Below are 17,887 nucleotides of genomic sequence, written 5' to 3' on the forward strand. Positions count from 1 at the left end.
GCCAAAACATCACGAACGATTTTTGATAGAATGGGATATTTGTACCCATTCATTTTCCACCAATACATAATATCAAATTCATCTTTATCTACTACATCCTTGTCAGATGAATAAGAAGTCAAGTCATTCTCCACTTCCATTGAGCTTTCTTCTTCTCTCAAAGCACAAAATGTTATCCATGGATCAACTTCTTCATCGTTCTCCACTTCCATAGTAACATTGTTTGATTCCTGAAGATCATCGGTGCTATGACCAATTTAAGTAGAAGGGTTATGTTGTGATTTGTAAAAGTCATATAGACGATACAAATATATCTTCACGCTTTCAACTACATCCTTAACAACATCACTCTTATAAACATTGGAAAGACAATAATTCAAGTATTTAACTTGTACCGAGGATCAATAACCATAGCCACAAACATTAACTTATTCATCTTCTCAAGCGAACCCCAATACTTATCAAACTTTGTTTCCATATTCATAGCCATCAAACTAAGAACAGAGTTGTTGTTATTGCTCCATTTATTCAAAGCAAATTGAATTTTGTTAATCTCCTTGTAACCAATGTTAGAAGTCACATATGAAGATCCACTTATTTTTGTAGTGGTTTCATAAAACCCTTTCAAAAACTTTATAAACACACTCACCGTCAACCAATCAGATACACTTGGGGCCCCAATGTTTTATTTCCCCAATCATCTTCCTCAAAATACTCAAAATCTGAGTCATCTTTCTCTTCCTCTAAATTTTGAAAGTCTTTTCAAATTTAATTGCATGTTCAAGCATTAAATAAATTCCACCTAGTAGCTACATCTAAACAAACAAGAGCCTTACACTTATTTTTTTTTACTTCACACATGCTTTAAATTTTTCCATTCTCTTAGGTGATCATGACCGTACATATTTCACAGCATTACGAACACTAGCAATAGAATCATGTATATCTTTCAACCCATCATTTACGATAAGATTAATTATATGAGCAAAACACCTCATATGCAATAGCTCTCTATCTAAAACAATGGATTTCCAACTTTTAAGTCTTCTCTTAACATATGAAATAGCCACATCGTTGGAACTTGCAGTATCAATAGTGATCATAAAGATTTTGTCAATCCCCCACTCCAACAAACAACTTTCAATTGCCCTCCCAATAGTCTCTCCTTTATGATTAGCAACTTGACAAAAACTCAAAATCTTCTTATGTAAAACCTATTCAGAATCAATGAAATGTGTCATGATGACCATGTAGTTCACATTTTGTAGTGAAGTCCAAGTATCCGTAGTAAGACAAATTCTTTGAGACCTTTTAAGTAAAAATAATTTCAATTTTTTTCTTCTCTTCAAGATATAGTCGATATATATCTCTGGCTATTGTTAGTCTTGATGGAACATCAAACCTAGGACACGTAATACTACAAAAGTGTCTAAAACCCTCAGTCTCAACAAATTTGAATGACAACTCATTCATAATTATCATCTTAGCACATGCTAATCTACATACTGATTGGTTAAACAGTGTAGTCACAAAATCACTAGCATTGCCTTCCTTCCCATCATTTGTAGGTACAAGAGTTAAGGTGGTTTGTCCTTTATTTTTTTCTATGTACGCGTACTTTTTACATTGATTTCTTAAATGCTTCCATAAAGTGTTAGTTCTACAACTATTACTATCACATGCATAATCCTTGCTACAATAGTTACACTCGTACCTAGCTCCGTTGTTAGCACTCGCTTCCATTTTTGTGAAATGATCCCACACGGAATAAGTTTGTTTATTAGGTCTCTTTCTTTTGGACTAGAGAGGTAGAGGTGGTATGTGTTTTGTAGTTTGACTTGTATTAGGAGGGGGAGGAGGAAGGGAAGGAGGTGTTTCATTATTACCGGTAGCACTCTCATTCTCACTACTGCTATCCATATATAAAATAAATGAAATCAGCATCTAATTAAACTTCTAACTAAACTTCAAACGCCAACATACATATTATCTTCCAATACCAACATGCACCAATTAAACATATATATATCTAAACTTCAAGCACCAATTAATTAAACATATACATATGTAATTCCAGCACCAACATACAATACACCAATTAAATTTTCAATACCAACAAAATATACACCAATTAAACTTGCTAACACCAACATAAAATTCAGATTTCGACACCAACAAAAATATCTAATTCAAACTAAAGTTCCAATTAAACATATACATATCTAATTCCAACCTCAACTAAATTTTAGATTTCAAACAATGTATCAAATTATTAAACACAAAAAATGTTAACCATTAAAATATTTAACTTACCATAAAGTTAGACGACAATGGTGATTTCGCAGTATCCGATACCGTGTTTGTGGTGACTAATTTTAAAGAAACCCAAATATAAATACTTGAGGCACTGTTAAAAGAAAGACAAATGAATTATGGAGTAAAAGAAAGAAAGCTTCAGATGTTGACGAACAAAATAATTCATACTATTTTGGAGTATTTGAAAGGGAGGTTTTGGGGACATGAGATTATAATGTCTCCCATTTTCACTGCCAGATATATTGTTTGTTGCACCATTATAAAGCCAAACATTCGTAATAATTAAAGCTTAATTATTCAAATAGATACAATCACATTCATTAACAAATACTTGTGATTCAAACAGATAGTTAAAGAATCCTGCATTATCAGACTTCTTCATTCAATATTAATTGTAAATTTGTAATGGTAGGACCAAAATTTCAGCCCTCATTCAATTCTAATGGTCAAAGCATGCCTAAGTTTTGTATCTAATAACTTATATCAGTTTCTAGATGTGTCGACCAAATGATTGAATCACATTTCTTTAACTTCGCAAAAACAATAACATTTCATCAACAAGAATCAACTCACCTTCGAAAAAAAAATATTTTCAAAGCCAAAGAACAAAAAAAAATCCAAAGAACAAAAAAATTCCACCTTTTCGCTGTCGTTGGTGGAATAGATCTGCCGTTCTCACCGTCGTTAATAGCTTTGATGATTTCGTTAGTTTTGTTGGACCGGCGACGAGCAGAAGATTAGGATGAGAAGGAGGAGAAAAGAGGATTAAGATGAGGAGGAGGAGAAAGAGGATTAGGATGAGGAGGACTGAAGGAGGAGAAAAGTTGAATGCGAGAGATGAAAATTCAAATTGAAATTTGAAAATACGCTTGTGGGAGGAAAGGAGGAAAACAGGCTGGTGGGAGGAAAGGGAAACACGTTGGTGGGACCGGGAGGAAAGGAAAACACGCGAACATATTAGGATTTTTATATATTACTAAACCGGACTGGGTTGGGTCAACCCGACCCTTAATTCCCTAACCCAATAACCCGACCTATTTTTTTTTAAAAAATTCTTAACCCAACCCAACGCAAAACATAATTTAATCCAACCCAACCCTTACGGTTTGGGTTAGGTGGTCCGGGTTGGTTGGGTTATCGGGTTTTTTTAACACCCCTATTTTTATCTAATTTTTTCCTGGTTGATATAATATATCGTATCTCAAAATATATGTTAATTTTCATAAATATAATAAAACATCAAAATAATTATGGCCCCTATAACAAAATCGATAAACCCATCAAGCCGACCATTTTTTAAATATTCTAGGTTTGCCCTTGTTGATTTTTTTTAAATATTTCGACTCTGATTTCTTCCTTCTTCCTTCTTCCTTCTCTTCTTCTTCCACAGTTCTTTTTTTATATTTTTCTAAAATCATGATCATTGTTCTACAATTATTATTATTCTTTATTTTATATATTTATTTATTAACTTCTTCAAATTCCCACTTGATAGACGATCTTTGTCATCTTTTATATATTTCCTCTTCCAGATCTAAATGATGTTGGTTCAAGATCGGGTATCAAATATAAAAGATATGTACACGATCTTGAACAAAAATCGTTTAGATTCTGTAACTCATAGTACACAATCGTGAACTAATGATATTGGTTCACAATCATTTAGAAGTAGAACTACACATGCGTGTGTGGCCAATTAATCATGTGTTGACTGAGACATTTTTGATATTTCTCATTGTGAGTCTGTGAGTTTTTTTCATTTTTTAAATTGTTTTATACAGTGTAAATATTTTGACGGTTAATTATGTTTTTGAAACGACCTTAAAATATATTTTATTGTATTATTTAATTAAAATTTAAAATTCTAATGTCCAACTTAATTAATTATAAAAACGATGTAGTAGAAAATTGTAAATACTATGACGTTCATTAAAGATATCAATATGTTAATTTTAATTGTAAATTAAATTTAAATATTAATAAGGGGTTTTTTCAAAAATATAAAAGAGTGGCAGAGTATTTACATTGTATAGAACAATTCCGAAAATAGAAAAAGCTCAGACGCCCACGGTGTAAAATACAAAAAATGTCCTGTCAAGTACGTCGTCGACAATGCGCGTGCAATATACTTTCGATCATTTAAATATTTGCGATCATTTAGATTTGGCTATTGTTTGACACACGATCGTTTAGATATGACTACGATTTGTTTTTCAATTCTATCGTTTAATTTTGTTACACGATCGTTTAATTTGGTTTGGTTACGTTTAAATTTGGTTACAATCGTTTAGATTTCGTCGTCTAGATTTGGATTTGGCTATTGTTTGATACACGATCGTTTAGATATGGCTACAATTTATTTTTTTCAATTCTATCGTTTAATTTTGTTAGACGATCGTTTAATTTGGTTACGTTTAAATTTTTAAATTTAATCGTAAACGATTTTTCTTTTCAAAACTTGGTACACGATCGTTTAGATTTGGCTAAACGATTTTTTAAAATTCTTTTACTATACGATTGTTTATATTTGGCTAAATGATATTTAAAAATCCTTTTGCTACACGATTGTTTATTTTTTTATACGATTATTTAGATTTGTCTACATAATCGTTTATATTTGGCTAAATGATTTTTTAATTCTTCTAGTACACGATCATTTAGATTTGTCTACCAATGATTTATTTTTTTTACGTTTACATTTGGCTAATCCAATTTGAATGATTTTTTTCAAGATTTTCTATGCACAAACTTTTTAGATTTGCTATTTTTTTGTGTATACGGTCGTTTAGATTTAGTTATCCAAATTCAAATGACGTAAAAAAAGAAGAGAAAAAGAATAAAGATAATGGAAAGAAACCACAACGAAAAAAAGGAAAAAAAGAGAGACGATGGAAAGATTAAACGACCTAAAAAAGAATCATAAAAGAAGAAAGACGAAGAAAATATTAAACGATGTAAAAAAGAATAAAAAAGAAAAGAAAAGATATTGAAACAAATTACAAAATTAGAAAAGAAAAAAGACGACGGAAATAAATCGCAACGAAAAAAAAGAAAAGAAGAAAGACGGAAAGATGACGTAAAAAAAGAATTGAAAAATAAGAAAGATTATGGAAAGAAATCGCAAAAAAGGAGATAAAAAGAAGAAAGACGATGAAAAAAATGACACGAGGAAGAATATGAAAGAAATATGGAATGACAAATCTCAAATATTTAAAAATTGGATAAGTTTATGCGTTACACGGTGGGTAAGTTTGGTATTTTGTTACGGTTTCCGTATTAATAATTCAAATTATTATTAAATCTGAATTAATTAATTTTGATGAATAAACTGAATGATATTAATTAATTAATCTACTATAGTTGCACAAAATGTTCATGCACAGTTTCTTAAATTAAATATGAACACATTTTTTATTATAGAACCACGATAACATTTTGTATGAAGAACCAAACACAATTATCTTTGATTCTTACATATATATATTATATTCCCATGCAACATTTATTTTGAAGCATCTATACAACAACAAACCAAATGATCCTTTATAGCTACTTTTATATTTTCTTTATTTTTTTCTCCTTTCTTATCTCTTACTCATTTGGTCACCGTTTTACATTTATTTATTTAAAACAATTAAAAAAACATATTCATTTTTAGTATAGTCTTGTATCATTAGTCTCAAACACGTACTATTACGATTCAAGAGTATAATAATCAAATTCTTACCTCCTAACGCTTCTTTAATGATTTATGTTAGTATTTTTTTTTAAGTTTAAAGATATTTTTGATATTTCAAAGAGGTTAAAAGGATATTTTTGAAACTATTTAAAATGAATGATAAACTATTTGATGTGGAATACTAATTTAATAAGAGAAACCCAATCCTATACGTTGGGTTGGGCGGGGGGGGGGGGGGGGGGGGGGCATGGGTGCAATTTAAATAAGGGGGAGGGCATATGCGGCAATAAAAAATAAAAAAGGAAGACTTTCCTGAAGCCGAAGACGAGGTGTGGTCGTTGGGGAGAGGGAGGGTTAAAACGTTTTCAAAACCCTTAGGTCCCAAACCCTTTCCCCCTCTTGAAGCCGTCCCCTGTTCTTACACTTTCTTCGAATGCAAACCCTAATCCAAATTCCTTCTTTATTTCTTCTCTTCTGCTGTATTACCTTCTGATTTACAGCCCCCTTTTGGCGTTAATTCCTTACTATTCCTTTCCTTCTTTCTTTTTCGCATTCACTTCCTCTACTCCTCCTTCGCCATACACTTTGAAATGGTTTCTGGCTTGAGAATCGACGGTGGGACTCACATACTCCCTGCTCGCGTTCGAAAAACCATCCAATCCATCAAAGAGATCGTCGGTAATCACTCCGATGCTGATATATATACAACTCTCAAGGAAACCAATATGGATCCTAATGAAACTGCTCAGAAGTTGCTCAACCAAGGTTTTTCTCCCCTTTTCTTTTTCTTTTTCCTTTGTCCTTCTACGCCTCCGTTACAAGCTTTATTGTTCTTCAATCAATTTCTTGCCTCACATTCTTTCCTTTAGTGTTTTTTTGTATATTTTTCCTTTTATTTTGGGGAGTCTTGTATTTGGCGCATTGTGATTAATGGGGGCATGGTGCTTCTGTCGGGGCGCTGGGAAAGGTTTGTTCTTGATGATTTAGAAAGTTGTTGAACGTTAAAAAGATTTTTTTTTTTGTTTTTCTCACGATTGATTTGGTGGTTGCTCTGTGAAAGTAGCAGTTAATTGGCGACAACATTAAGTTGAGTGGAAAATTTCAGATTGTGTTTTCCCTTCCATATATTATCAGTTCATCTTTGTATTTAACTAGTTCTCTCATCTATTGATGGGACGTCGGAATTTTTCAATGCCTACATATTGTGTTTGTGTGGCGGTAGTTTAATTGGGTTCCCAGCTTGAATTGAACCATGTATCGACCTCCAATTTATGTGTCAAAGCTCAATGAAGAGTTTGAAAAAGTCTTTACTCTTCAGTACTTCTTTGGTCCTTGCTTCTTCTTTTCATCATCCAATTTATTTTGTTGGACATGTACTTGTTTAGGTAATGTACGCCTATTTTTACTCCATAGGGTTCTTGCGGTAATATCTGTTTCAGAAAGCATATTTGTCTCTTAGTGTATGAAAATCAAATTTAGGGTCACTTTCAATCAGAGAAGATATGGCTAACAATGGTCCATGTGTAGAGTATGTATGTTATGTCTATTTGCACTCCCTCATGGTTCTTTTGGTAGTTATCTGTTTTGGAAAGTATATTAGTTGCTTAGTATCTGATAATCAAATTTAAAATAGTTAACAAAATTGTAAATGACGTCGATTCAACCAAAAGACCTTGTGTTCATGTTCAATCAGAGAAGATGTGGGCTATCAAATACCTGATGTTGCATATTTGTGGCAGTTTTTGAGTAACACCTACTTAGAGATTGATGCCTAATAAGGAAAACCTGATGTCTTTGAAGTCTGAGCCATCGGGTGGGCACATATGTCTGTGTGTGTGTCTAATATATATGCGTGTATCGATGTGTTTTAAGGAAATTGTTTGAAAAGAAGTAAACTGTTTGAAGGAAAGTGGAGTGAGAGTAAGTTATTAGATAAAAAGTCATTGGCTAATGTCAAGATGCTCCATTCAGCCAAAATAAGCCACTGAGTTGACTTAAATTTTCAGCACACAATTTCATAACATGTTTTACTGCATTTGAGCAGTGTCAAATTTATTTTTTGTCTTGTTTTTTCATTGAATATAAAATCATTTTTCTTATTATATTAGTTATTTTTCAGATCCATTTCGTGAAGTAAAGAGAAGAAGAGATAAGAAGAAGGAGGTACGATCGCTATCATTTTAGTTTTGTCAGCCATTACTATCAAATTTATGTTTTTACTTTATAGTAACTGCAGACAGGCAGCTGTTACTAACAAGCATAAAGAGTTATACAAGGCCATGTTTCGTATTTATATGTCTCTGTATACTGCTTCATTTTCTTGATAATGGCCAATGTTTCAAAAGATGGGGTGCTATAGAGTCGAGTCATAAGGTGTAGACCTCCTCTAAATAGTAAGATATTGATGAAAAGTGTAATGATTGTGCAGTATACAATACCAAACATAATATTATCATGCAAAAGAATTAGAACAAAAGAGTCTCACATCTATATTTTTTCTTCCATATATATTCTCGTTGACATCATAAACATTTCTCATGTTCAGTAATCTGATTGCCTTTTGCTTCATCTTTTTTCTTGACTACTCATTTATCTTGTTTGGTATGCACTGGTTTTTTTCCTCTTTGGGTAGAATGAGAATATTCTATGTTCTACTCTTTTGGAAATTTGTTGCTTTGTAAACTGAATAGTACTGCTCTTACGTACTTCAAATTTTATGCAAACCATATGTCATACTACAGGCCCCAAGTCTCTGACCAATTGTATTTTACATACTTAATTGGTTTTTTATAAATGCAAAACCAAGGCTATGAGCTATCAACGTTTCTCCAATATTGGTATTTAATTATGCTCATCATACATCTAGCTTTATCATTTTATGTTCTGTTTGAAATAACCTTTCTAGTGAAATTCTTATGGCTGCTAGTTTTTAACGTTTACACTGAAAGATGGTTAGACAAAAACTGAGATTGTGGTTGTGATTTGTTCTCAGAATGTGGGATACAAAGGTTCATTGGATGCACAAAGAAATTCTGAGGATGTGAGGCAAGGGACAAAGGTATATACATTGTCTGATCGTAATGTCCGGAGGGGGGCCTATGCAAAAAGTTCTTGGCCTGGTACTTTTTAATCTTTGCCTACTATTTCTCTTGAAGCATTATATCCTGCAGATTCTAGACTTATTTTTGAAGCCTGTTGATGAAGTACAGACATATGGTTGCTCGATTATAATTGAAAGAATCTGATTTCAGTACTTTTTATCGCCTAATTTTATTGTGAAGAAAGTGTATGGAGAAGATTAGCACAACAAAAATTGAATGGACTTATGGTTTATCAGGATGTACTGTTTATGCTCCTTGGTTTGCTTGCTCTAATATGCTCATTGAGCTGTTTAATGATTGATTTATGTCATCTAGGTATCAGCAAAGAATTTCGTGTTGTAAGAGACAACAGAGTTAATCGAAATTCAAATAGAGAAGTAAAACCTGCATCTTCACATTTGGCAATATCCTCAAATGAGGTGTCTTCGAATGTGTCAAAATCAGGGTATGCATCATTGATCTTCTTCTTCTTCTTCTTCTTCTTTTAGTCTTTTGTATTTTGATATAGTTTGCTTATTATTTTTTCATATGTATGAAAAACACTTATTTTTCTTGTCCAACAAAAAAGTATAACACTTATTTCCAGCAACTGCCATTTTTTATATTAAATGAAATTGTATCATAAATCATGGAAAGAGAGGAATGAAGGTACTTTCAGTGGGTTTAGGATTGGATGGAAACATTTGTGTAAGGCTGGCCTTTCTTGATCATCTTGGATGAAGGAACTTACTGCGCAGGCACAGGTTTTCCATCTTGTAAGGGGGGAATGTTTTTGCAATATTGTTTCAAACTTCCATTGCAATAAACACACTTTGCCCCGATATAGAAAGGCAAATGCTTGCTTCTTTTAAGAACATTTCCGTTTCCTACCGGACCATTACTATTTTTGTGGTATATATAGGCTATATTATAAAGATGCCCCTCAACATTGCATTTTGTGTAAAAAATATTCTTAAACGTTTAAAAGTTTCAAAAATACCCAGAAACTTTCAAAAAGGATTCAAAAATACTCTTCTCGTTAGTTTGGATGGGAAATTGTTAAAGTTCTTTTGAAAAGTTTCAAAAATACCCTTGAACTTAAAAAAAAAAAAAGTTAAAAACCACTCTCACAATTAGTATTTGAACTAAAATTGTTAATATCTCATTTAAAAAATAACTCTGGTTTAAAAATGTTTCTACCGTTAGTATAATGATAAGCTTATTAGAAGTCGTTAGATTTTATGAGATTGACAATACTTGTTTTATGGCTTTAGATATTGGATATGTCATTACATTGTTGCTGTAAAAGACAGTTAGTCCTCCGATTAGGGTTGGTTGTTTAGTTTGTCTTAAGGGCAACATTATTATCTTTCTGTAGCTGTTTCGGCTTGTGTTATAAGAAGGGAGCGTTACATATATTGGAGACATACTCCATTCTCCTTACCACTGTGCATTGTGATTCACTCTTAAATGGAAAGATATAACACTCAGAGAGAGTCTCACAGAATGGGAAGCTCAAGTTCTTTAGAGAGGGAGTCTCTGTCTTAGGGGGAGTCTAAGACTATTTTCATAAAAGAGTAGATAACAAATGAAGAAATTTGGATGTGGAAGTAGGGTCTATTAGTTTAATTAAAAAAAAATTCAAACACTTAATCATTACCCAACGAGATCAATATAATTTGTTTTAAAATTGATTCTTTTTTAACTCAAGAAAATTTCAAATTAATTTATCAACTATACTAATGATAGAGCTATTTTTAATATGAAGTTATTTTTTCAACGAGATATTTACACTTTTAGTTCATATACTAATTGTGAGAGTGGTCTTTTAAACTTTTCTTCAAGTTCAAAGGTATTTTTGAAACTTTTTAATAGTTTAGGGGTATTTTTGAAACAAAACTTTAACAATTTCCTGCCAAAACTGATGGTAAGAGTATTTTTGAACCCTTTTTGAAAGTTTAGGGGTATTTTTGACACCAAATGCAAAGTTGATTGGTATTTTTTATAATTTAGCCTATATATATTTTTTTCCTCTTCTTCTAAAGCTTAGATTACTGTGCTGTGGACTTTGAACAATAATATATGGTATTTGAGTTATGATGTGGATGGTGAATATGTATCCTATTGAGTTTTTTTCTGAACTTATAATGTCGTTTTGCATTATGATGTAGCCATTCTGTGATTTTGTGAGGTGTTGATTCATGAGTCTTCCTTGATGGATCTTGGACGTTCCTGCATATTTATGGCTTTATCTTGGTGTGCTTAGTATTGACATGAAATTTTAAATAAGATGTTAAACATGTTCATTTAACATTGTTATTTTGCTAGGTAATTGGTATTTATACAAGTGCAGCTGCCTAAACAGAAAACTGTACCACAAACTCTGAAATATATTATTTGACCACTGCTGATGTATACTTCTTTCTAGCATTTTACTTGGAACCTATTTTGGCGTTGCCTACTTCAATATATTCTTCTTTGGATTTTCTGACTAAATTTGGTAGCTTGAATTCCCCTGCTTCTACCAGAAAGTAATCTGTTCATTAATCAATATCTCTATAACTGACTTTACTTATTTATTCATCAGTATCACTCCAAGAGGAGCACATGGGGGGCCCTTTGGTGGTAGGATGTCACAAGTGTCTTTCCGGAAAACTGATTCACATCCCAGTAATCAACGAGATGGTCATTCAACTGGAATGGCACAGAAAGAGTTGAGGGATGATGTGGGAGTTTCCATGTTGAGTTCTATTCCAGATATGCACATTGGAAAGCCAAATGATTCTGAACCACATTCACCTGTATTGGCGTCAAATGGTGCTGCTGTTGGTTTATATTCTTCTTCCACAGACCCAGTCCATGTACCATCTCCAGATTCTAGATCATCTGCTGCAGTTGGAGCTATAAAACGTGAAGTTGGGGCAGTAGGTGTTCGTCGGCAATTGAAAGACAGTTCTATAAACCAGTCTTCAGGACCAAGTGTCTCTCTTGCAAATTCTGTTTCCGAAAGGGATGGTTCTTCAGATTCATTTCAACCAATGACTTCCATTTCTAAAAGTGAACAGCTTAGTCACATTACTGAATCAGTGATTCCTGGCCTGGTTGGCAGCAGATCAACATTAAATAATCAGCATAGTAACAGGCAACATCAACCAACCATGGGACATCAGAAAGGTATCTTAGTGTCGTCACTCTCTCTCTCTCTCTCTCTCTCTCTCTCCCTTAAGGTGAAGAACGATGAGGTACCTTAGCATCTTTGTTATTATATTTCTTGACTGCAAAGTGTTTGGAAGAATTTGTTCAGGAGATAAAAAAAATTCTGAATGTGAACTTGAGTTTTAATTATTTGTCAAACGAACTGAAAGTGTTAAATTTGTGTGCTGTTTCTTAGATGAGTTTGTTTGAGCATGCATGTCTACACTTAACTTTTTCCATGTCTGTGTTTACTTGAGAAATTCATCAAATTTTAGGAGAGAGTTCACCATCGGCTTTGATGCAGCTTCCCAGCCTAACAAGGAGTGGAAACCTAAGTCAAGCCAGAAGTTGAGCACTGGTAATCCTGGAGTAATAGGAACACCCTCAAAACCTAAAGCTCCTGCTGATGAGTCCAAAGATTTACATTCTGAAGCTGCTAATGTACAAGAGAAGCTCGCAAGGGTAGACATTCATGAGAATCAGCATGTTATCATAGCAGAGCATATTAGAGTCCCCGATAATGATCAGTATCGGCTGGTCTTTGGCAGTTTTGGGACAGAATCTGATTCTTCTGGATGTCTGGTGTCAGGTTTGCAAGCCATTAGAGGTCCAGAGGAATTGAATGGAGAATCATCAACAAGGTTTGTATTTAATTTATATTTCCTTTACCTTTGAAGTTAATGTAACAAAACTGTGGCACTAGTCACTAAGGTTTTGGGCATTCCTTTATAAGAGAAGTTTTCGAGTGAAACAATATGAAGTAAACAGATAAATATCCGTGAAAGAAATTTCTCTATGGTATTCATGCTTCCTTCTAGTAGTTTTATTTTTTGCTTATATCATCCATTTGACAATGTTTTTGCAGTCAGTCAGTATCTGCTCTGGAGATTTCTACTGATGATGCCTCTGGAAGCAGGCAGGTTGATCTACTGGATGACCAGGTGCGAAATTCAGAGTCTAATTCTCCAGATTCTGGTACAGCAACCGAGCTTCAGTCAGCAGATAAAAGGGAATCTTCTAGTCCTCAGGCATTGGATACCTATGCTGAGATTGGACTGGTTAGGGATAGGAACTCGAAATATACTCCTGCTCCACAGCATCAAGATCCTTCTGAGTTACTGGGATTTTCGGTGAGTTTGTATTAGATCGTTAACTTTTGAGGTGTCTGTTGAGAGTTAAGATTTTTTGTATTCCTACTGAATTGGTGGTTCAAATTTGTTGTTACTGAGTAGTTTAATGTTGGCATTGCTATTTCCTTAATCCTTTTGTGAGCAAGCCCTTTTCATTCCCTTATATAAATTGATTATCCGAGCAGGCATATGATCCGCAGACTGGTTATGATCTACCTTATTTCAGACCGACAATGGATGAAACTGTGCGGGTGCAAGGTCTACCGTCTCAAGATGTAAGAGTACTTGTTTACATGATATATGTTGTGTTCATTATTATCTGGAATCTTGTAAAATGAGTATGGACATATATATGTTTTGAGCTTCTAATGATTGTAAATTATAGTTGTATTGATTATTTTCTTCTTGAGCGAGTAGTTAGCCCACTACCGGATGATGTATGTTTTTGTTCTCACTTATTAAATCTATGATCCTAGGCGGTGAACTCTCATACTGCCAATGGCATCCCTGCGTCAACGATTCCAATGGTTCAACAGCAGCAAACTCCAGTTGCTCAGATGTATCCACAAGTTCATGTTTCCCATTTTGCAAACCTCATGCCATATCGACAATTCCTATCTCCTGTTTATGTTCCACCAATGGCCATGCCTGGTTATTCTAGTTCCCCAGCATATCCTCACCCGTCCAATGGCAACAGTTTCTTGCTGATGCCCGGTGGAAGTACTCACATGAATGCAAATAACTTGAAGTATGGAATCCAGCAGTTTAAGCCTCTTCCTGCTGGCAGCCCGGCAGGGTTTGGGAACTTCAATAGTCCTGCTGGGTTTGCTGTGAATGCTCCTGGTGTAGTTGGGAGTGCAACTGGACTGGAAGATTCATCTCGAATCAAATATAAAGATGGGAACCTTTATGTCCCAAATGCACAGGTTCGTGAATACTAATATTATCATTACCACGGTTTGGCTGTAGCTTTGAGGCCTTACATGCGAACTTATAGCTAACTTGATATCATTTCATGTGGGGTGTTAGTGTGTGTGAACATTTTTATTTGATAACAGCTAGACCTTGTTTAGCAGTAGCTATTGTGTGTGTTTGTTTGGGGGGATGCTGTCCTTTCCATCAAGCATAAATGGCACCCTGACATGTTTGTTTAATCTGGATTATCATGATATCAGGCACTCTCGAGCCAGTCAGACATTTTATAATTACAATATAAAGTAGCTTAAAGCATTAGTATATTTATTGTTACAGGCTGAGACATCTGAAATTTGGATTCAAAACCCAAGAGATCTTCCAGGTTTGCAATCGGCTCCATATTACAACATGCCAGGGCAAACTCCTCATGGTGCGTATTTGCCTTCTCATTCTGGGCACGCTTCCTTCAGTGCAGCTGTGGCGCAGTCGACACACATGCAATTTCCCGGATTGTACCATCCAACTCCACAGCCGGCCGCTATTGGAAATCCTCATCACATGGGGCCTGGTATGGGTGGAAATGTTGGAGTGGCGGCTGCCACTCCTGGGCCACAAGTTGGTACTTTCCAGCAGCCACAGTTGGGTCATCTTAATTGGACAACTAATTTCTAGACAAATGGGAAGAAAGAGAACTGTGAATCTAACCCCCTTTATTATTATACAAGGGACTGAAGTAGTCATAAATGTTTTATATTTTGTCAAATGTGTAATTGATAACCTTCTCATATTCAATGTAGTATGTGGTTTTCTCCATTTGCATTGATTTCATCTACTGTTTTACTTATCCATTCGTTATTCTAGTTATTATGATAATCCGGTAGAAGCTGCTGTAGGATCTCACAGAGCTAACGCGTGTGGATAAAATCAAGCAACAAAGCAAGAGCGTTGGACAAAAATAAAATTGTTGTTAGGAATGTGCCCAAGGCCAAGTAGCTTTTCCTAGTTATTTGCATCTAGCATTGCACTTCTTAATTATAACCTTATAACTCATTAGAACCAAAATTAGAAACAATAGTTGTTAATATTGCAGGTATTAATTGGAAAATGTCGGTAATGGAGTTTTATGTTGCAATTTACCTGGTGGCCCTGTGACAGAATGGTCAACGTGGAGTCACTCAACATATGAATCTAAGATTATTATATTCATATTGAAAGACGACAATTCCACAAAAGGAGGTAACTAGCTTCAGGTTTCGGATCCTTTCCATACGTGTGAATACAATTGTGATCAGGAAAAAAGAGGTGAGTGAGATGCTTTATTTTCCTCCTTTTTCCTTGTGCAGATTGCAGAATATATAGATTTTGTCCTGTTCAAATCTTTCTTTATTTTTTAATAGGGACTGTCACAATTTCTTGGGATTGCCAAGCACATTACCCTTTACCTTTTATTATGTATATATATTCTACGATCATCTTCATGCTTTGCACAAAAAAGTTGTAACCCTAGACATCTGAGTCCCTATATACCTCATCTATTTTGAAGCTGAGCTTTTTGCTTTTTCTTTTTGCTAGAGAGCCTAGGGATTACATCGTGCAAAGTATTTCCATCATCATGGGTTTGACAATGGCATGATTTGATATTACAAAAAACGATGTATTTTGGGGATCTGTGTGATGTTTATCTTGGTACTTTGAAGTTTGGAGCCCTTGAGAGGAAATGGCAAAAAAAAAAGAATCATTGACTTTAAAGTTTGATGCATTACTAATTTCACGGATGGTTAGAAGCATCCATCTTGTACTGCGCTTGTGTGGAACAGTTTCTTTAACTGTTTCATACTTGTCTAGATTGTTCATGCATTTGTACATCTTGTACTGTTGACCATGTTTACAGTTGAAACATTTCTTTAGATGTTCATTCAAAACTTCAACAGCACTTCAAATCAGTTCCTCCTCTGTCTTTCTTTCTTTCTATCTTTTTTACCCTAATTATTTTATTTTTTTGTCATGTTTGTCAGTTTGTTGGGAAAAAAATAGGTCATTTTCCCAAGGTAGGATGAGAGTCCCACTTGAGAATCTTGGGCACAAGTCACAATATCATTATTCTTTCTTGAATTCAAGCCTACTGTGGAAACTTGTCTTATTATCGATGGTAATTGAAGGAATGATGAGCTCTAATGCCAATTGCTTAACACGTTTTAATTTCTGTAATTTGACAGGCAAAAGTGGATGAATGAATCTGAGATAACAAGCTTAATTTGTGTACAGCAAAAAGGCTCATGGAATCCGTTCAATGGCAATGGATATGGACAGCTGATCTGAATTGGAGGGAAACTGCTTCTGACCAGTTGTTAACTGCCCACATTCAGGTTATATTTCCTTGCTCTTCCATAGCTTCATAGCATAGTCTTTAAGTAAATAACAAAGGCAGCCTTATGCTTGTGCCCTTAATAATTGGCACCAATGCACCTTTCTTTATCTCTCTACTTTTTCCCCCTTAATTTATTTTTTTCTTTCTATTTTAATACTTTTTAGTGGGTGTTGGGGACTTTGGTTTTGGCCTATATTTTAGCGGACCATCCGTACATTTCTACTGCACTGTAGCTGTTGATTCTATCACTTTTGAATTTGAATAATGTGCATTCTAGGAGCCATGAGAACTTGGTATTAGATCCAACATTTGAGCTGGTTGCATTGGAAAAGCATACTTGAATTAAATTTATATCTGTACGTTTTTAATAGATTGCAATTTGTTTGCCATTAGTTGTCAACTTGAACATAAGTTAACTAGAAAAGTATTAACTCTCAATTAAAAGGTTAAAGATATATACTCGGAAATTGATATATTGATATGATTGGTCATGTATATTTCTGCAAAGAAGAAAGTAGATGAATGGATATGATAAAACCTGACACTGAAATTTTGAATCATGTATACTTTTTTAGAGAACATTGGGATTGAGTTTGTAAATAATATCCCGTCTTTTGCAAAGAGGGTACATTTTTTTTATATTAGAATATTGCGACACCCATACAAGTTTGCTGTTGTAATTGCCAAAATTTTTGCTACTTTTGAGAAATATGGCTATTATCATGTTTTAAGAAAAGCAAGGATAAAAGTTGATGTCTCTTCAAGATAGTGTGTTTATATATTTATATATATTTTAAAATTGAAAAAAAAAAAAAGAACTGTCCTGAAAATCTGATATTAGAATTTAGAAGTCAACTTAGAATTGGTAGAGATTGATTCATTCTGTTAATTTTTAGGTAAGAATATCAACGCACTACGAAACGATAAGTCCACTCAAATACATTGAAGAATACTTGTGTGTTAGTACACTTTGAATTTTCCTACACATTGCTATGGTATCCAACGTCTTTGACATGATATGACTATTCCAACATGGAAGCTAAGTGTGTTGGTCACGACGGTTGAAGATCACAGTGGTAGACATTCCTTCTTCATCCACTAACAAAGCTTATCCAAATTTTTCATTCATATATATCGGTTAACTTTTGTTGTTTACCTCCACTCTTTCTTTTTATATAATGCTATAATAGTGCAAATTTTTCTA

The 17,887-nt window shown here is 34.0% G+C and overlaps 1 protein-coding gene and 1 long non-coding RNA gene across 3 annotated transcripts; both read left to right on the top strand.

Annotated features, from left to right (window-relative positions):
• Positions 1-6,302: 6,302 nt before the first annotated feature.
• On the top strand, positions 6,303-15,128 carry LOC103501996 (uncharacterized). The gene is made up of 10 exons (XM_008465785.3): positions 6,303-6,760; positions 8,115-8,158; positions 8,988-9,114; positions 9,412-9,541; positions 11,663-12,249; positions 12,575-12,911; positions 13,136-13,400; positions 13,586-13,675; positions 13,877-14,326; positions 14,652-15,128. Exons 1-10 carry the CDS (start codon positions 6,586-6,588, stop codon positions 14,985-14,987), a joined length of 2,541 nt encoding a protein of 846 aa, XP_008464007.1. The 5' UTR covers positions 6,303-6,585; the 3' UTR covers positions 14,988-15,128.
• Positions 15,129-15,630: 502 nt separating this feature from the next.
• On the top strand, positions 15,631-17,887 carry LOC107992046 (uncharacterized). 2 transcript variants are annotated; one of them, XR_007820240.1, is made up of 3 exons: positions 15,661-16,464; positions 16,581-16,681; positions 17,580-17,887. It is a non-coding gene; the product is annotated as an uncharacterized LOC107992046 (long non-coding RNA). The 2 variants fall into 2 exon arrangements; XR_001764449.2 differs by having other exon boundaries at positions 15,631-16,681.

This window comes from Cucumis melo, chromosome 4 (assembly GCF_025177605.1).
Source record: "Cucumis melo cultivar AY chromosome 4, USDA_Cmelo_AY_1.0, whole genome shotgun sequence".
NCBI classification, from domain to species: Eukaryota; Viridiplantae; Streptophyta; class Magnoliopsida; order Cucurbitales; family Cucurbitaceae; genus Cucumis; species Cucumis melo.

Bases quoted from the DNA above. Each gene is read 5' to 3' on its own strand.
- LOC103501996 (XM_008465785.3), top strand. From the start codon at position 6,586: ATGGTTTCTGGCTTGAGAATCGACGGTGGGACTCACATACTCCCTGCT. The intron at 8,159-8,987 runs GTACGATCGCTA...ATTTGTTCTCAG, and splicing joins GAAGAGATAAGAAGAAGGAG to AATGTGGGATACAAAGGTTC. The intron at 12,912-13,135 runs GTTTGTATTTAA...ATGTTTTTGCAG, and splicing joins AATGGAGAATCATCAACAAG to TCAGTCAGTATCTGCTCTGG.